At 34.8% G+C, this 19871-nt stretch overlaps 1 protein-coding gene across 5 annotated transcripts in view; it reads left to right on the top strand.

The window, feature by feature from the left end:
• The window catches only part of LOC136768296 (dual specificity calcium/calmodulin-dependent 3',5'-cyclic nucleotide phosphodiesterase 1C), a 151076-nt gene that overhangs the window by 113623 nt on the left and 17582 nt on the right, over positions 1 to 19871 (top strand). For all 5 annotated transcript variants that reach the window (XM_066722463.1, XM_066722433.1, XM_066722441.1 and 2 more), the window contains 5 exons: positions 12130 to 12230; positions 12899 to 13027; positions 13550 to 13651; positions 16059 to 16179; positions 18330 to 18411. In XM_066722463.1, the coding sequence (XP_066578560.1) occupies positions 12130 to 12230; positions 12899 to 13027; positions 13550 to 13651; positions 16059 to 16179; positions 18330 to 18411 (535 nt within the window). The remainder of the gene's footprint in view (positions 1 to 12129; positions 12231 to 12898; positions 13028 to 13549; positions 13652 to 16058; positions 16180 to 18329; positions 18412 to 19871) is intronic.

The raw sequence follows: 19871 nt of genomic DNA on the forward strand, positions 1-19871 counted from the left end.
ATTTATGATTAAAAAGTACAAAAAGTAAAAATATCAGGACATTAGTGGAATGTTGCAAAAATCAGAAAGCTATACTGTCCCAGTGGAAGCTAAATAGGAAACTGGAAGATTTAACCACGAGTTAAAGGATTATCAGGGCTGGACTATTAATGTAATTTGTCAGCTGTGTTTTGTTTTTTAATTCAACATAAATTGAGACAGAATCAAAGGCTCAAGCGAACTATGAAGGTAAAACCAAGTGACCATGTTTAGAAAATACCGGCTTTTTCTGAGCATGTAGAATCCGGTCAAAATAAAGGTCAAAGTGACATCATATTATCAAAAATAATATCCAAAAAGTTATCATCCTAGGTACAATTATAGTAAGCCAAAATCTGCAAAAGCGCTTCTGCACATTGGAAAATGTCTTTATGGTTTAAAATCCATATTGGTCTATGGTCTTCAGCTTTTACGTATTGTTTTTTCATTATTATTGGGAGGTGACCACAACTTGTTTTATGTATGTGATGTGGAAATTATTGTATTTATTACATTCACAGTCAGTATCGGCTAGACATTCAGTTGAAAATAAGGTTGCTGATAAAAGTGGCTTTCTGTCTCTGAAGTATAAATTCCATACCTGTATCCTAGTTAGGGATTAGAAGACATTTGCAGAATACATACATACTTACAGTGGCTAAAGGAAGTATTCACCTCCCTTGGACTTTGTCATATTTGGTTTTTACATCCTGAAATGTTGATGTTGTTTAAATAAACCACCTCTTTTGCACTATCCACCTGCTTTCCGAGAGTCCACATTGTTGGTACTGTGGGCATCCATCTCGTTGCATTTGAATTTTCAGGATGAAGTCATCTGTGATCAGTTCTTTAAATTCGAATGTCCACAGCTACATTCCTTATTGGATAATCCTGAGACAAATGTTTAATTAGGTTTTGTGGATAGTGTCCATGCTCTACTGTGTGTGAACTGTTACCAGAGCCATTACAATTATAAAAGCCATTACCTGTTAGTTTTGTTTCGCCCCAGATACAGCAGGGTGTGTATTTATCATTACACAATATGCCATAACAAATCCAACTTGATTTTGGTGATGGAAAATCCCAAATCTCAAATGGATGTGTGGACTCCTAGTAAACATTACCATGCAATGAATTACACTTCAAAAGTATTTATGTTGTGAATCAAGTAGACATCTAGGAAATTATAGATGGCACTACCCATACAAATGTGTTTATAATGCTTGGCAGAATTTATTTAGCAATTCACCTGCAAGCCACAGTTTACAGAAGGTCAAGTGTCAACATAGAAAGGTAATAATGATTACTGCTTGAATTCTGTAGGATACTTAATTGAACCTAGAACACACTCATTACAAATGCTGTAGAAAATAATGAAGATCTTCACTCATTTTTATAGTGGACGGATCAATGAGAGCTACATTACCACAGTAGTCAGTGACTAAGATGTGCAAATCAAAGGACAAAATAAACAGTTGGTGGTGTAACATTCTTTATTTGAAAGGACAACAACAATGCATTTGTTTGTTGCACAAATTATCCTTTAGTGATAGCTGGAAATGTATTTCATGATATCTTCAATTATTTCGAAATTTACTTCACAGATATCTTGATTTGAATTTCAGATTTCTTTAAATCACTTTAATTTTACAGATATGTATAATTGATTTAAATATATCTACAAATTAAAGATTATTAAAGAGATCTATGCATTATTAAATTGTAATTATATAAACCCACATTTTATTTTAACAAGACAATCATTATTTAAAGATATCTAAAAAAATAATTTCAAGATAATTTACTTCCTGTTAATTGAAAGATAATTTACATTTTTGGAGACATTGTGCCTCCTTGACATATTCCTTTGCAGATCTTGATCTTGTCAGTATTTTGGTGGAGTGGGTTGGTTGATGTGGCATTGTGGTAGACATATCTAATAAGAGTGATACATGTTTCCTCAATTTTCCCTAAATAACAACATGATGAGATACCATGAGTAGGTAATTTAAATGCCAACACAAATTAAAGAGATGATAAATTAGTGGAATTTGCAGAAAACACACATATTTTTGTTATAAATGCTCTCTTCAAGTAAAAGTCAATAAGAAAATGGGCCTAGAGGAGTCCCAATGGAGGAAAGAGTGAAATGTACTGCATCTTAACAAATAGAAAACATATATTGGAAGAAGGCACTGTCCTAAACAGATTTAATACTGGAAAAGATCACAGTATGGTTTTGTGTAGGGTATATCTCAAATAAAACTAATGAAAACTAAAGAAACCAACTAAATATCAAAAATCATCAAAGGAGTACAAATTGGACCTGAAGATTCAATATAGTATACTTCATGACCAACAAGAAGACCTAGATGCATCACAAATGTGAAATACATCACAATAAGATCAAAATATCTCCCAAAGAAACAAGATAATTATTATATCTTATTAAGAAAAGAAGAGAGAATGCAATCAATACCCCAAATCAAAAGTTAACAACCTTGAACTGTACAAAACAGTAAGGAATTGTATTCCTGAAGTGGTAAGAAAGGTTAAAAATAATTTAATTTTCAAAATAACCATTGAAAATAATTGGAATGTAAAAAATCCCAAACAACTTTCCTAATTGGAAAAAATCAAATCAGTGCCCTAAAAATGACTAAATGAAGAAATTGAGAAAATTGTGTCTTAGAATTAAACAAGTCTGAGATTAAGAGAACTATGCAACTGTGATCCTCCTTCACAAGAAAGGAGACAAACAAGATCTGAAGACGTTAAGGCCCATTAGTCTACTTCCCATCTCTTATACCAGTATTTCCCAAGGTACTACCACACAGCTTTCAAGACACCCTGGACTTCACCCAGCTACTGGATATAACACGCCTGCGGTACCGGACTTTGCTTTGTGGCTATTCAGACTGAACTTGGATTACAGATTTGGATTGTTAGCAGTTCGGTCTTGTTTGTCGTTAGTATTAGTTATACGTTTAGTGAGGGATCTGTTACATGTGTTTAGGTAGACTCAGAGAGGAGTTTCAGTTTCTGTTTGTCTTGTTTTTGTTTTGAACACTTGTGCACTTATTTACACCAATCCCCGATGTTCTGTGTTCCTTAAACCCACGTGCGAACCCACACACTGCCTCGGTATACACACTTTTTGTTTTCCAATTGAAGAGAACTGGGTCACGAAACACGAGCTTATGAATTTAACTTCAACCTAACATCAGTTTGGCAGTTTGGACCAATTTCCACTGGATAACAGTCTGCAGAAATAAACACTGTGGAGTCTAGAACATAAAGCAATCAGTCAAATGGAACCGAGATTGAAGTGTGGTGCACTTCACAGGACTTATCTCTTTTTCATTATCACTCTGCACCCCTGTTTTCCTTTCTATTGCTGCTCTTGATAGATTCTGATGACAGATGGCTTAGAATAGCTAGTCTTTGATAATAGTGTTAAAGTTGAAGAGGGAACCCACTATCACAGAACCGGTAAGCTCACATTGTGCCTTGATGTTAACTATTTCATTACTGAACATGCCAATCAAGGCTTGGGCATAGGTCTAAGGCAGGAACAGATCAACAAGTGATATGTAGCCATTCTCCATGTGCAAATAAAAAGTAGAACATTATATATAATTCTCAATACTTTTCTTCAATTATTTTTAATTTTCCATACTAGAAAAACTATTCCTGTTACTATTACCTGATCTGTCTTTGTCTACATGATCCTATTTATTTCTACATTTGTATTAATATTTATTTCTTAGTAGGTGCCAGGGCGACTTACAAAATATAATAGCATTACAAAAGTGCAATAATACAGTATAGATTACAGATCAAAACATAATACAATTAAATGTTCAAAATTACACAAGTGCATAGGTAAGATATAAAGTTAATACAAAATACCAGTCCTACATCCTAGATTGCAATAGCTAATAAGTGCAGACAAGATGTGCTGAAGTCATAGTTAAGAGCTAAGGGGAAGGGGGCATAGGAGAAATCAAAATAAACAACATGAGTACTAGCAATGTAAAAGCAAGCAGTATGATGAAAACGTTATATAAATTGAAAATTTAGAGGAGAGCTGAGCCACACAGGGGAATAAACAACTAAATTACAGGTAAAGTCTGAATAGTGTGTCTTGAGTAAGCGCTGGAAGGAGGTCAGAGACTCTGCTGTTTTGACTTCAGTGCGAAGGTCGTAACATCACTTAGGGGCCAGGGATGAAAAAGAGTGGCTCTGGAGGAAGGAGAGTGCAGAGGAGGCAGAGTTAGTCTTCTGGTACCGGAAGATGAGAGAGGTCTGGAGGGGATGTACAGAGAGGCCAGGGTCTGAAGGTAGCTTAGTGCATTCTGGTCAAGACAGCGGTAGGTGAGGGTCAATGTCTTGAACTGAGTGCGTGCCGCTATCGGGAGCCAGTGGAGGCAGCGGAGCAGTGGAGTAGCGTGTGCGAATCGTGGCAGAGAGAATACCAGACAAGCCGCAGAGTTCTGGATGAGCTGGAGTGGCGGGTAGTAGTTATAGGCAGGCCGGCCAGGAGGGAGTTGCAGTAGTCCAGGTGGGAGAGGACCAGTGACTGGACGAGCTACTGAGTCGAGTAGTTGGTGAAGAAGGGACGGATTCGGTGTATGTTGCTCAGGAAGATCTGCAGGTGCGTGTCAGCGTGGTGATGTGCTGGGTGTAGGAGAGCACAGGATCGAGGGGGACTCCTAGATTCTTAGTGGAAGAAAAGGGAGAGAGTGTGGTGGATTCTAATGGAATTGAGATGGAAGGATTAGCTTCAGCAATGTGGCTGTGGAATTTATCCCAGAAATCTGCAAATATCTGTGTGGAAAAATATCTCTTGTCTGGTATCATCAATGTACTTGTGTCTCCACATCCCTTGAGTCATTGTTTGTGTTGTAGATGTCCCCTGTGTTGATTCTGTCAGTATCTCTTAGGATCTTGAATACCTGAATCAAGTAGCCATGTAATCTTCCCTGTTCTAGACTTGCTGTTGAGTCCCCAGGCATTGCTATTCCTGATTCTTTTCACAGTACCCAGAATGCACTTGGAAGTGCAACTTCAGGCTCTATAAATGCACAGGGGTCACATTCACTCACATCTCAATGAAAAGTATTCTTGTTACCACCCAACAAGAACAATGATTTTTATTTTCCCTAAACTATTTTTTGTTATTGTATCATATGTAAAATGCATAAGATGAAACAGAGCATTTATTATGATGGTTAGTATTATTATGATTATTATTACCATCATTATTATTATAATAATTATTTTATCTTAATGGTGAATTAGTGCCTTTACCTAGCATGAGATAATGCCAAGCTCATCTTTATACAGGAAGGTATGCTATCCAATGTGATTTTGTTTATCTGAGCTACTATTTGATGATTTTCTGACTTTAAAAAGCCTCTATAATCGTCTTACCACAGTCTGTTACTAATGGTTTAAGTCTCACTTGGCACCCGCTTTCCTGTTAGTTTTTTTATCGTTGCATTAACACTTAGATGACCCTACCAATATGCCTGCCATTGCTACTGTTGCAGCACATCATTTTTACTTAGTTATTTCACAACATTTGTTACACAATTGCATGATCTTCCAAATGAAATACAAAAAAAATGTGTTAAACAATTATGTTAAACTGGCACGTAAGTAAATCATAATGCCCTACCTTCACATCACAGAGCATGTCGTAGTTTCTACTACCTTGCTCTCATTCTTCTGGTTACTTGGTGAGGATGGAACAGTGAAAGAGACTGGGAAAGCTTCAGCAGAAGATTAAAGGAGATTAAACTCATTATAAAATCTAACAAAATAAACAGCTGGTTGATCCGGAATCATCCAGTGTAACCTGGGCATGACCAACTTGCACACAGCATGTGAAAACAATTTTCTGAGAAGAGATTTATGTTTCAATTTAAGCAGCAAACCGTTTAAGAGCAGTTGCAAATAGTATTTATCAAAGAGCACCCACTTTCTCTGCCCTACCTCAAAGGAAAGTAAAAACTGTCAAATTTTTCCTTCACGGAGCCTGAATTACATATAATAAGCCAAATATGTTAGAGAAGGAAAAACATCAGTCACAGAGGATTTGGCTGATTTTTCCAGAAAATATAGTTTAGTATTAAATAACAGTATGCACATGAAGCAGAATATGAATATGAAGACTATTGTCCGATTTAATAGTATTTAAAAGTAGTTATTACAGTGGTTGATCATAGTTGGAGTATCTGCAACCTGCCCCAAACACCTGCTTGGTATTGAGACCTCAACATTATAGTGTAACAGGATTTCCCAGTGTGTTCCATATATTGTTTTAATGTTTTAAAGAGAAACTGCACCATGGGTTAGTATTTGCAACTAAGCCCTGTCCAAGGCAGCTTATTTAGTGAGCCTATAGGTAATTAAGTGCTTGCCTAACAGAGTGTCTTTGGGTCACTAGTCTGTGCTAATGTGCCAGACAGCAATCCAAAGCCCAAAAACCCACATGGATCACTGAAAGTGGTTGAACTACCTCTGATATCATTGATCGACACTGAGAGCTACATGAGGATGTTAAAGGAAAGTCTCCTCAAGCATGTGTAATCGCTCGTCTCACTTCTCATATAATAATATATTATGTTGATATATGGTAACCCTATTTAAAATTAAATCAACATCATAATACCCCCCTACAACTATTTTGTTGTTATGTTTTCTGTAAGATCAAGGTACATTCATGCAATTTGTACATTTATTTGGAAATGTAAAACATGGGCTGAAATTATAGATGACTTTAAAGCCTTAAAATAATATAGAACATTCATTTATTTATTTTTTTACACATATAGTCCTCTAGTTGGAAGTCTTCTTCATACGCAGTTACATCCGTGACCCTATTGTGTAATTGTTGTATTTATCCTAGAAATTTTGAGTAGATCAAATCCACACTTTCAACACAGTGTGTAACCCATAACTATCTGTAAAGGAGTTGATCCTTATTTGGAGGATAAGCTTTGTTGTTGTTAATTATAATAATAATAATAATAATAATAATAATTTATAGAAATCTAGGGAACTAAACCTGCTGAGAATAAGAGACTCCTGTCGTGTTGTCATTAGGAGTCTTTGAAGTGAAAGGTTTTAAAGTAAGCCTGGCAGATGGCTTTGAGTCTATATATAGTAGGCCAAAGGTTAAATGTTATGATAACAATGACATCATGAACCACAAGGCTGACAGTAATGGATTGCATTCATATACTAAGGATAAAGTTGTTGGTGTTGTTGTATTATTTACTTAAAGAATCCGAAGCAAATTAATATATAGATTTGCTAACAATGCCTGAATGGAGCCTAGGCCAATTTCAATACTTCTATTTGCATAAGACTTAAAAAAAAAAAAACACAAGAGCTCCTGCATCCCCAGAGACATGGACTAGAAAATCATTTTTTAATTAAATGCCCAATTGTCACGAGGCGAGGAACATTTGAACATAATCTGTGAAGAGTTAACCAGCTATTAAAACTGTTTTGAAATGTTATTCTTAAATTCTTCATAAACAAATTAGATTATATAAAAATAAAGGCATTATTATTATTATTATTATTATTATTATTATTATTATTATTATTATTATTATTATTACTTGGCAGACATTAAAAATTAAAACAAAACTGCAAAACTTACCAAGTACAATGATGGCTGAAGTGTATCGCATTATTTGTGTTTATACAGACGGATACATGTCTTCATTTTTCTTCCTTTCTGACACATTTTAGTTTTCTTGAATCACATTCAATTACATTTTAGACTCAACTACTAACAAGTGATGTATTTTACTACACTCAGAAGCTGTGGTATTTTATGTCAATCGTGTATATTGTAATACTTTTATTCTGTCCAATAATGTAGAATTTTGTACTTATTACAATCATAGACACCTTGATGTCTGACTGCTGAAGAGATAACACCTGTGTTCACATTACCATCAACACAACCTATGTTTACTGTATTATTTATTATTAGCTTAATATGTCCTTCATAGGTCAGGGTTGTTTTTTAGTCCAAATAGCAAGACTTTATTAAAATATAATCATTATTTTGAATTGTTTTCTTCCAGCAAGTATTCTCAAGTGCAACAGTATGAAATGGATTCTTTAGGTTCCTTTTTTAGGCTGCAAAAGATAGCAACACATGTAACCCTTTTACATAATAACTATATATATATATATATATATATACAATACAATACAATAAATGTTTCCTCCAAACATGGGTTACAAAATCAACAAACTAATTTCTCGATGAAAAACTGCATATAAACATGATAAAACATGTGTAAGTTAAATATGTCATTTATATACAGCATATTACTTCAGATGACAGGTTAATGGCATATTAGTTTGCTTTTTTTGTTTGTTTTTGTTTCTGCTTTTTCCTCAAGGGTGCACATTTTTAAAAATGTGGAAACATAAATATTTATAGGTTTTATAGGTGTAAGTAAGGTGTGCAATATATACCATTTATCATGTATGCCTCCACTGGAAAAAGAAATGAATGATGTTTTAACAAACACATGGACTACATCATTTCGCCTTCTGAATCAGAAGATTATAATTTTCACTGTTGGCTGCAAGGCACACTGTAAAGTTTAAATTACTCAAAATTGAAAGGTTAGCCTCTTGAGACCTTGGTATGGGAAATGAAAGACCTCACAACAGTAACATTCTTGTGAATAATGAGAGAGGCAAAGAGCTGCAGTCCATTAGAAGTATTTTTTTTTTTTTTAAAAGGTCAGTGTTATTTTCTGAGATGATATAGCTGAATGCAGCAAATGTGTTTTGTAACAGCTTGAGTTGTTTGTGCATTGCATGCAGTAGGGAAACTAGGACTTGGACTGTGTGTGTGTAGCCATTTAGATGTGAAATGATGATACATGTGCAGGTGGATAGGGTAAATTGTGCCCATTTCCACATAGAAACACACACAAAATATTAATGATCTCTTTCAAGAGGGGTTTTGAAGATTAAGTTTCCCAAAACAAAGGTGGGACCTTCACTGTTTCCAATCCAGATAGCCTCTGGAGCATAAGTCACCTTCAGCATTGTGTATTTTACAGATTTCTGAAATCCTACATCTCCAACACTTTTCAAGCACAGTAATCTGCAATACCTGGGATGAAAAGTTTTAATATGTAGCCTTTTCATATGTTCAGTATTGTGTTTTTATTTGTCTGCAATTAATAAGTCGCAGGAGAAATGTCATCACAAAACAGCATTATTGCTATTTAAATCTGCATTTTCTTTTTGTCTAAAGCGGATGTTAAACCATTGAAATAGAAACAGAAAGGTCTAGAGACATTTAGCTCAAGCTTCCCTTTTCAAACTTGTTGTATATATTGTCACATATGTTTCTACTACATATTATTCTCAGTTTCTTATTTTGCATTCCTAATGGCCAGTTGTATTCAAATAAATTAGGTACGTAATTCATAGACCATTGATTAGGGTATTTTGACAGACACTTAAGATGAGGGAGGTGAATAAATTGGGGTCAAATTAATTTTATAGATCCTGGTTTGAAAAATAACCTTTGTTTAGTGTAGCTATAGGTGGGGGGTGGGGGATGGAGGGGCATTTGATGAACAAATATTGATTTAAGTCAACATCTGTAATCCATTATGCATATTTATATTCATATTTCTCAGCAATATACTATGTATACATTAATGGATGATTTTAAGTTTAATCTATATAGCTATTTAAAATGTATTCCTGTCTACTTGGGTCATATATTTCAAGCAAACCAATTTTTATCAAATCATAGTTTCTCAGAATGAATGAAGATATGTATCACACTTTGCATGGTGAAAATACGAGTGAACACATTTTGTGCAAACTCTTACAATTTAGTTATTGAAGATACAGAAAAGTTAAATGATACTGCATTTACTTTATAAGAAATAGATTATCTTGTTATGCTGTTATATAGGTTTGGCAGAGAGAGGAATAATTGTGGCTTATATTATGCTAGTGTAATTTCTATCATAAAGTTTTGTATTTATCAAAGGCACTCAGTAAGGGAAGGATATGAGTGGGGAAAATATACCAAACAGTTGTCCTTTCTGTGTATACATGTGTGTGTTTGTATGTAAACATTGCCATTTGAGATTGATATAATGGAAAGTATGCGATTTGACACGGAGAGTGTATTATAATGTGTCATTGAGAAAATGTCCCTTTCTACCTACAGGTCATGACTCTTACTGGACTGTAAATAAAGGGGATAGTGGCTCCCTGTGCTGCTGTTTATGTTAGTTCAGAGATCCTGTGGGTCTCTTTATATTTTTAATGTAAATATTTAAAGTATTTCTTGTGATTTAGCTAAAGAAGAGCATGGGAACTTTGTGCAGTAGTACAGAGAGTAGCTGTATAAAATGAATTATACTCAAATAGAATTAAATGTTGTAATTAAAATAATAGCTTTACATTGGAAGTCTCCAACACTTGCCCTGGAAAGCCCTGATCTTTCAGGTTTTATTAGTGACTTTAATCAGTGGCTAAAGAACATGTTAATCTTATTCAGTTAATCCAATAATTTGTGAATGAATGTTGGTTTGAGAACGAAATAGCATATTAGCTCTCCAGCACCAGGGCTGGAGACCCACTTTCTTCAATTTGCTAACTTAACTGGTTTAGGCTAGTTAAAAAAAATGTTTTCTTTTAACTTAAACAATCATGAACATGTCTGTGAACATGTCCCAGACCAAAATAAAAAATGTTGGTCCAATGTACAATTCCAATATGTGGTGGTGGCAGCTTTTTGATTTACAGAACATTCTCTCATCCGTGTAATGCAAGCCTGTCAATTATCATGTTTTTAATCTGCAAATGGTCAGTGAATTTAAGTTTTGAGTTAATTTTGACCTCTCTAAAATCTCATAAAGTTGCGTGGCCAAAAAAGCATTTTTTTTTTTTAATTATGATAATGTTTTTGTTTATCTGTAGTTGTCTGTATTGTTCTGTGCATTAGAAATTTTTATATGGACTGTATGTCTAGACATTTAATTGAAGGAATTGTAAATCTATAACATTTCAAGGAGACAAGCTGAGCATGACTCATCATGATGAGAGACTGATTTAACCCTTTCTACTCTTGCTCCAGAAACTCCAATATTTATTATTATTATTATTATTATTATTATTATTTATTGGCAGACGCCCTTATCCAGGGCGAATTACAACATAAGTATTTGTATGCAAGTTTGAATATTTCTTTCTAGGAATATCGCAAATCAACAGAGCTTGTCTTGATAATGAGGCTTTGTGCAATTTTTTGAGCCTAGCCACATTGCTGTAGCCCTTCAAACGGAAAAGTGGAATCTATAAATTTTTAAACATCAAGGCGCAAGAGGAGAATCTGAAGATTTTATAACTTGGAAAGATAATATCTCATCCAAAGATACAAAAGCAACATTTTCAGCTGAAGAAGTAGAAGAGATGTAAAAAATCTGACAGGGCAGAGGATATAGTCATCAAACGAGAAGCAGCTATCTGAGCAGCTGATCTCCATGTGGATTCTTATGTACATTATTTCTCCTTTCATTATAATATTTGTGAATCATGGAATATCGACAGGATTTATCTTTTTTGATAAGTTAAGCTTTTCATTAAGAGTTTAAAGGGTTACAAATAAATCCCAATGAAGAAAAACAAGGGGGGGAAAACAGAGCCAGACTAAACAGAGAGAGCTCAGCAGGAGCCATACTGTGAATCAGCATTGCGTGTTGATATCAAAGCGTACTATAATTGTATCCTGTGTAATGCTGATACTTCTTGACAGGGCAATCTTCTGCCAAATGTAGACATTTTACTAAAATAAACATTTTCAGCTTATGTTGTTCATGTTTTGCTTCTGGAACTTCTTAAACCTGGCATATGGAAGAAGTGTCATATGCAAGTCTGCATGATGGAAATGGGTTATTACTTGCAAAAGTGCTGGGGGGACGAAGCAGCAAAGTTGGGTTTGAATTGTCAGCGGGGCAGCCTGCATTGAAAGCCGGGCCTTCAGTCTTAGGAATCTGACACATTTATCTGATTTCTCTTTAATTTGTTTTGCAGCACTGGATGACAGAGCTCGAGATCTTTGCTATGATTTTTGCAGCTGCTGTCCATGATTACGAACACACCGGGACTACGAATAACTTTCACATCCAAACCAGGTAACAGATTGTGACAAGTCTTTCTTCATCCTCTTCTTTTTCTCTCTCTTTCCATTCTCCGTCGTAAGGGTTTCTACTGCTGTTAGGCATGGTGTTGTGCCCTAGGTAAAATGATATTAAGGAGACTAGCATAGCACAGCATCTGTGGATTTTATTTGATTTTAATTAGTTTGCTGATAGCCAATGTAGTAACTCTTTCATGAACAATACAAAATTAGCCTATCAATATAGAAACCACAGACAGCCTAAGCAAACTTTATTTGATTGAAATTCAGTGCACCACCAGCTCGCACCAAGTGGAACTTCAAGTCATTCTAAATCAAAGCCATTTTACAAACTCTTTATTTATCATCAGGAAAACTGTGTTAGAGTGCATGAGTGATTATGAATTATTAACCAGTGGTGTCCTACTCTGATCCTTGAGGGCCATGATCCGGCATTTCCGCTTGGGAAATGTTTAATCAGGTTTTGATTGATGCACACAAAGCAAAAGAACCCATGAGCATCAAGGACTGAAATTGGGCAGCTCTGCTTTGAAGCAAAGACACTTTGCAGAAGTGTACTAACTTAGTCGTATCACTGTGAATAAAGAAGTTCATTTTACTTCCAGGAACAAAAAAACAGAATATATCTGTGTTCCCTAATGTATGCACACTGTCTATTTATAGGTCGGACACAGCTATTCTGTATAATGACAGAGCAGTACTAGAAAGCCACCATGTAAGTGCAGCTTACCGACTCCTTCAGGATGACGATGAGATGAACATCCTGTACAACTTGACGAAAGATGACTGGAGGTAAGTGTTTGACGAGAGCTAATAGAGGCTGCCAGAGTTTCCCTTGTTTGCCTCCCAAATTGGGTTTCATGTTCTTTTAGGTCCAGGTACAGGTAAACCATCTTTGTTTTAATTACTTTTCTAAAATACTTTTTCAGTGGGTTGTATTTTGTCAAAATGTTTTTTAATGTAATTTAAAAAGAAAAGCACACTTTGTAATAAAATCTAAGACTGTCCAATTTGGTAACTTAATAAATAGATTTGCTACATGTCTACTCTGTGATAAGATTTATGCAGTTGTTCTTTAAGTCCTTGTGGTGTAATCTGGAGTATACTGTAAAAACGATATGGTTTATAGATATGTTTTCAACATGTTCTGCAACTTTATTATCTCAACTTGAGGCATTTTCAAGTAAGAATTTGGCAGGCCAGTGACAAAACAAAGCAAAACCCAACAAAAAACAAATCAGTATTGTCAAGAAAAGGAGACTAAAATATGATTATATGTATTCACTCTTTTTTTGGTCCTTATCAAACAAACAGAGAACTGCGAGCGCTGGTGGTTGAGATGGTCCTGGCTACAGACATGTCTTGTCATTTTCAGCAAATAAAGGCAATGAAAAATTTCTTACAGCAACCAGAAGGGTAAGTCTCTGAACTGACATATTCTCTTTTTAATATACTCCTCCAGTCTCATAAGAATAGATCATCACAATCAACACGCATTGCCTTTAGAATATCAGCTTTGCTTATAAATGGACAGTGGTGGACAGTTGAATGTGCAGGGAGGGTATATCCATGGCAAAAAAGCACAGGCATCCATGTGGAGTGTTACATTTCTCCTCTCAGCTTTGTTACACTGTTCTTTGACACGTTCTGTGGATTCTCACTGGCAGTCTGCCTCAATGCCATTAACATGCTGTGGAACACGCTTTCCGCTACTAATGCAGCATTTTGACTGCAAAGAGTTATTTCATGGACCTTGATTTCTCATGTGACTGTACGACAAACTTTCATGAAAAACAGGTTGGAAACCGTGACCGTCCTTATGCCTTAATTGCTGGACTATGAAATCTGCCTGTGCAACAGCTCACGACGCAGAGAATTTAAAATATGTGGAGCATGTATAGTGAATGGAAAGGAGATAGGAAATAAATTGCTTTGACTGCAGCAAGTTTAGTGAGTGTAGCGTAGCTTAGCGAAAAGAGCACAAGTGGAAAAGAGGAAGGAATTTTCAAAAATAATTGTAATTATGGTGTGAATACATTTGTCTTTTTTTTTTTTTTTTTTTTTTTTTTTTTTTTTTTTTACATTATTTCAGTTGAGTTTTTTGTGTTACCTAATATCATGCCAAGAAAATGTAATTAGTGTGAGCCTATTCTCTATCTAACCATCTGTAACAGACCCACCTGTCCTCAGGTCAAAATATAAATTCAGTATGCAACAAAGGTGAACTAAACTCTTTCTTCTATGGACAATTAGTATTGTGTTGTTACAAGTTCTTAGCTATTCATTGTTATTTTTCAAAAATACAAACTTCATATTCCTATATTTAATTTTCTGGTTTCATTTCTGTACAAAGATGGGCTAAACTCATAGGCATTTGTACATTAAATCTGTTTCAATATTTGTGTCTGTCTATTATAAAATAATTATGACAACTTCTAATTTAAGTTAATATCATGTTTCAGACATATTTTCACAGGTGGTAAAATTTTTATGCATTTATTTAGCATCCAGTTTTCTGGATTGAAGCTGTAGGTCTTGATTGGAATAGACCTATAATTGTCTTTGTCAGCTTTCTTGTGAAGCAGGATGATTGTTGCATTGTTTACTGTATCTGGGAATTGTCTAATTGTCTATGTATATATTTATCTTCCAAGTTGAAAGTGGCTCTCAAAGGGGACGATGCAGTGTGTTCAGGTAGTGGACAAATGAATGGGAACAACAATGATAAAGTCACTTCATAGGGCATTTGGCTTCCATGTGGGGGTAATAAGTCCTGTATGCACCATGGCACAGATTATACCAGCGTCTGGAATTCTGCAGAGGGATGTGGCACCATTCAAGTCAACTTATGCCTGGCTGATGGAGGAGTGGTTCCAGAATATCATGTATGCTCCATTGGGATCAGAATTGCTGACATATGGATAACATCAGGGTCATGTTTATCAAGCCACTGAGCGATCACCAATACTCTGTGGATTGATGCATTGTCATCCTGGAAGATACCCCTTGCGGCACGAAAGAAATGCTGCAACATGCGCTTAGGATGATCTCTCAGTACCATTAAGTAGTGATTAGTATTGACCTTGCCTTCTAAGGGAATGAGTGCATCCAAACCATGCTGGGAAAACATTATAAATCCACCGGAACCCTTCACTGTTGAAACTAAGCACTCAGGGCTCTAGTGTTGTTTAGGTTGGTGCCACACATGCACCATGTGCAGAGAACATGGTGAAGAATGATATCTGACTTTTGCCCAGTTGCCGTTTGCTGACCCTCAGACTTCCATGCTGACATCACTTCAGACACCGTTGCTCATGAAACATCAGCAAGTTCAGCTGTCTTGGTCACTGAAGCTCCTGCCAAATGCACCCAAACAATCACCCCTCATTCAGAGTCACGAGGTCTCCTCTCTGCAGCCATGGTAGTCATGATTATAGGCAACCAGGCCTGTCCAGAATTTTTATACATGACCCTAAGCCTGCTGGGATGTTATTTGCATAATTAACGCATGGAAGCCCTAGCTTTCAATATACTTGGTGTCCCTCATGTGTTTTAGTCCACTACCTGGAAAAAAAAAAAAAATATATATATATATATATATATATATATATATATATATATATATATATATACCTAACTCTCCTCCTTTTATTTTCCTGATTTTGCCTGACACTCTTCTGCTTTTCCAAATGTCAAATTGTTAACGTCTGTACTGTATTTGAAGTGGAAATGTTATGACATCTGTTTTAGTTTGCTTGTTTTTTTGTGTTCAGGTTTGTGTTTTTGTTTGCCCCACTAACCTGCATGTTTTTGGCCTTTGCAGGATTGACAAGCCAAAAGCCTTATCTCTGTTATTGCACACAGCTGATATCAGTCACCCAGCCAAAAACTGGGACCTGCATCATCGCTGGACCATGTCCCTGCTCGAAGAGTTCTTTAGACAGGTATGAGGCATCACCATGTCAGCTGTTGGACCTCAATTCCTTTATACTTGGCACATACTCAGCAGTGCTTTCAAGAACTGCAAGTTTTGTTTTGCATTTCCCTCAAGTTTAAATTAGTTTACTTAAAACAATTACAACATGAACATTAATCCCATTCATGAAATAGTAATAGACTGCAGTTGTCAATTTGTAATTATTCAAAGCCTTTATTTAAACTATTAGTAAGTGCTGTTTCATAGTTTAATATCTATTGTCCTTTATACTATTTATTTATGAAATAGTTTCAGAGTTTGTTTAAAATTTTAAATATTCCAGTTGAACTTCAGTTAAGACTTGAGTTTGTGTAAACTTTTGATTGGTAGTCCACTGATTTCCTATAGCTATAGGTAATTTCTACAAAAGCAGTATATATTGGGGTTTTAGAAATGATTAAATCGATGTTAACAAAAAAAAATTACTTCCTAAAGATCATGTTTTGTTATTCTAGACCCACCTGTGCTGCCTAAGTCATTAGGTAATTACTGTTGAAATGTTCTGTTCTGAGCAGTTTCTTAATCCTACAGACTGTAATTGAGAAATAAAGCAGACGTAATTACTTTATAACAAAAGATGTGTTTGCAGCATGTGGGACTATAATTCAATATGTCCAACCGGTCTGCTATTTCTGTTGCATTCAATCTCTCTTGATGACCGTCTATAAACAAAATCAATGTTGTGTACTAGTCTACATTATCCTACCACCCAACGGTACATTGTCACAGTCATATTTCATTTATAAGAGCATACCATCCATATATGATAACTATTTTAAACAGCTTTGTAACTAGTTGCCTTTAGTTTATATATATTTACAACTAATAATGTGTTTGATTGATTTGTGTGTGTATATATATGTATTTTGTGTAATTGTGGAAAGTTGAAAGGACAACCTTTCTTTGATTTTTTTTTTTTATTACTATTACTATTTCTTATTTGAAGTTTGATTCATTTTCATTATTATAAAATGAAGCATTCAGAATAAAAATAATACATTTTTAAAACCGAACATAAGACATAATTTGTGGTCATTACTGTTTTCAGACTTGGTAATAATTGATAATAGTCTGACAGCAACAGACATATCCTCTCTCTTAGTTTTTGCTTGCATACGTTTTCTGTTGTAGTTTCAATGCATGAATTCTAAAAAGAAATATCATTTAGATAAATAATGAAAAAATCATACATGGTTCTCTATTTTACATTGATTAATGATTCTATTATGCTTTTTGGATGCTCTGCTAGAGCTGCACTAACCATTTAGCTTTCATAATAGCATAAGAATGAAATGAAGATGAAAATAAAATAGACCAGAACAAGAGAAAATGAAGAGCACATTGCCAAGAATCGCCTCTTGACAGACCAAGAGATCAGAAAGTTCATTCTTATTGCACTATGACTGAGTAAGCTTTATGGGTCTACTGTGCACTAAAGTAATTCATGATAATGCGTTCCAGAATAAAACATTATATGTAAGAATTATAAGTCTGTTCCTTCAAAAATATGCGTAATTGAATTGGAAAATGTATTTATACTTCATATTCCCATACAAAAAGTATGGGAGTATTGTATAATTTTATAAGGGAAAATCAACAACAGAAATTAAAATAGAATAATTTAAGTAGTTACGTAGTTTTTTTTTCACTTAAATTGATGATATTGTTCCTTTAAAATCAACAAATGTAAAAGCCTTCTCAAAGAAAGTTTGACAGCTTGCTTGCTGGATGACAGACATTCACTAAAACAGTCGGAGGCATCCAATTAAGAAAATTCGATTTTAATGAAATTCAGTCAATTCAGTAATTTTCAGTAATAATCTGCCATGTAAGATGTTAATGATGTTGATAGCAAATTAAAAGCATGATGGTCAGTGACACTAAACTCATATTGACTTCCTGTCAAAGGTATTTGGATACATCTCAGCCCTGAAGCTAAATTCCTGTTAATTTGAGACTTCTGACATTCTATGTGATTTTTAGTTATTGATTAGTTTTACTATTGTTTTTCTTTATTCATCTCCACCAATGGCAAAGCCATTTTTTTTTTCCACAGAAGACCTCAGCTAGCACAGTCCGTGTAGATGATGCATCTCAATAAACATGTTCTGTTTGCAGGGCGATAAAGAAGCTGAACTTGGCCTGCCATTTTCTCCTCTGTGTGACCGAAAATCTACAATGGTTGCACAGTCTCAAATTGGTAAGTTGTGTTGACATGGCATAATGTAACTTATGATTCTTGCTAAGAAAAATCTAAACCGATTATTAGTATTTTCATTATCAATAGTAGTAGTAGTACAGTAACATTAGCAGCAAGCAGTAGGCCTTGTTAAATATTTTTGTCCATGTTTTATAATGTTATACCTGTATATGTAGATTTATGTTTGTTGAGAGTAAAGAACTTCAAGAACAAGTGATTATGTGATTAAAAATAGTAGAATAAAAAGCATTGTCACATGGTAACATGGTTATTAAAAAACTAAGATCTGTATCATATCCAGGGCTTATTAGGATAGGGGGTGATTTCCAAAGAACAGGCACATGAGACATTGCATTAAGTTACATTAAATAAATACCTTACACGCACACAAAAATTTTAACCTCAAAACAGCAGTGTCTTTGTGATATTTTTAACAGCCTTGGCTCTTCCCTAAAGTTTGCTTCTCCAACTCACTTTTATGTCTCACAGAACATCAGCATCTTACTTTTTCTCAGTATTAAGCTGCTTTTTTATTGAAAGCCAACTGCAAATTGAAATGTTAAAGCCAACTACAGCAACTCAAGACACTGAGGCTAACTAATGAAAATGGAACTGGACTGAATATAGATCCATATAAAGCTGTACCAATATCACATAGTGACTTTAAAATAAATAGATTCTATTGACTGCAAGGTGCATTTAATTCCTAATGTTAATTTTAAACCTAACCTGATTCTAAACTGACTCTACATACATTACTCAAACAGGATTTTTTTTTTTTTTTTTTTTAAACTTAAGTTAATTACACTACTGGTACTTTATGACTTCTGAGATAAAAACATGATGTGGATCCTTATTGGTTCTTGTGTTTAGTCCTTTGTTTAAAATCAACCATGCAATTAGTATTTATTTTCATAAAGAGCCTTTTGTGATAAATTGTCTTCCAAGTTCTTAACAGAAGAAATCGCAAATGCCAATAGTGAAGAAAATGACTTTGGATCGTAAATTACCCCTTTCAATTTCATGCACTATATTGTAAATAAAAACGACAACAACAACAACAACAACAAAAGGTTTAGTCTTGCTTTGAAAGCAATGACGCAGTCTATCTCCCTTATAAAAAAAGAGTAAATAGGATGAAATAGGATGATAGATGGCCCCTTTCAAATACAAATGCTATTGCTAAATTATATAAATGTGTTTTTAATCTTACTTTAAAAGCAGTACCAGATGGTGCCTCCCTTATAAATCGTGGCAGATCATTGCACAACTAGGGGCTCTGCAGCAAATCGCATTCCTGCCACCTGCATTCTGTCTCTGTATCCATGTTACACTGATACACTGACATCAGTGCAAGGGTTTAACATACAATTCAGACTTGTTGACTATAGAAGGATACAGTAAACAGTAAACTACTTAAAACACTGTAGTAACATATGGAAGAATAATATTATTTTCAT

Source organism: Amia ocellicauda, chromosome 2, assembly GCF_036373705.1.
Source record: "Amia ocellicauda isolate fAmiCal2 chromosome 2, fAmiCal2.hap1, whole genome shotgun sequence".
Classification (NCBI taxonomy): Eukaryota; Metazoa; Chordata; class Actinopteri; order Amiiformes; family Amiidae; genus Amia; species Amia ocellicauda.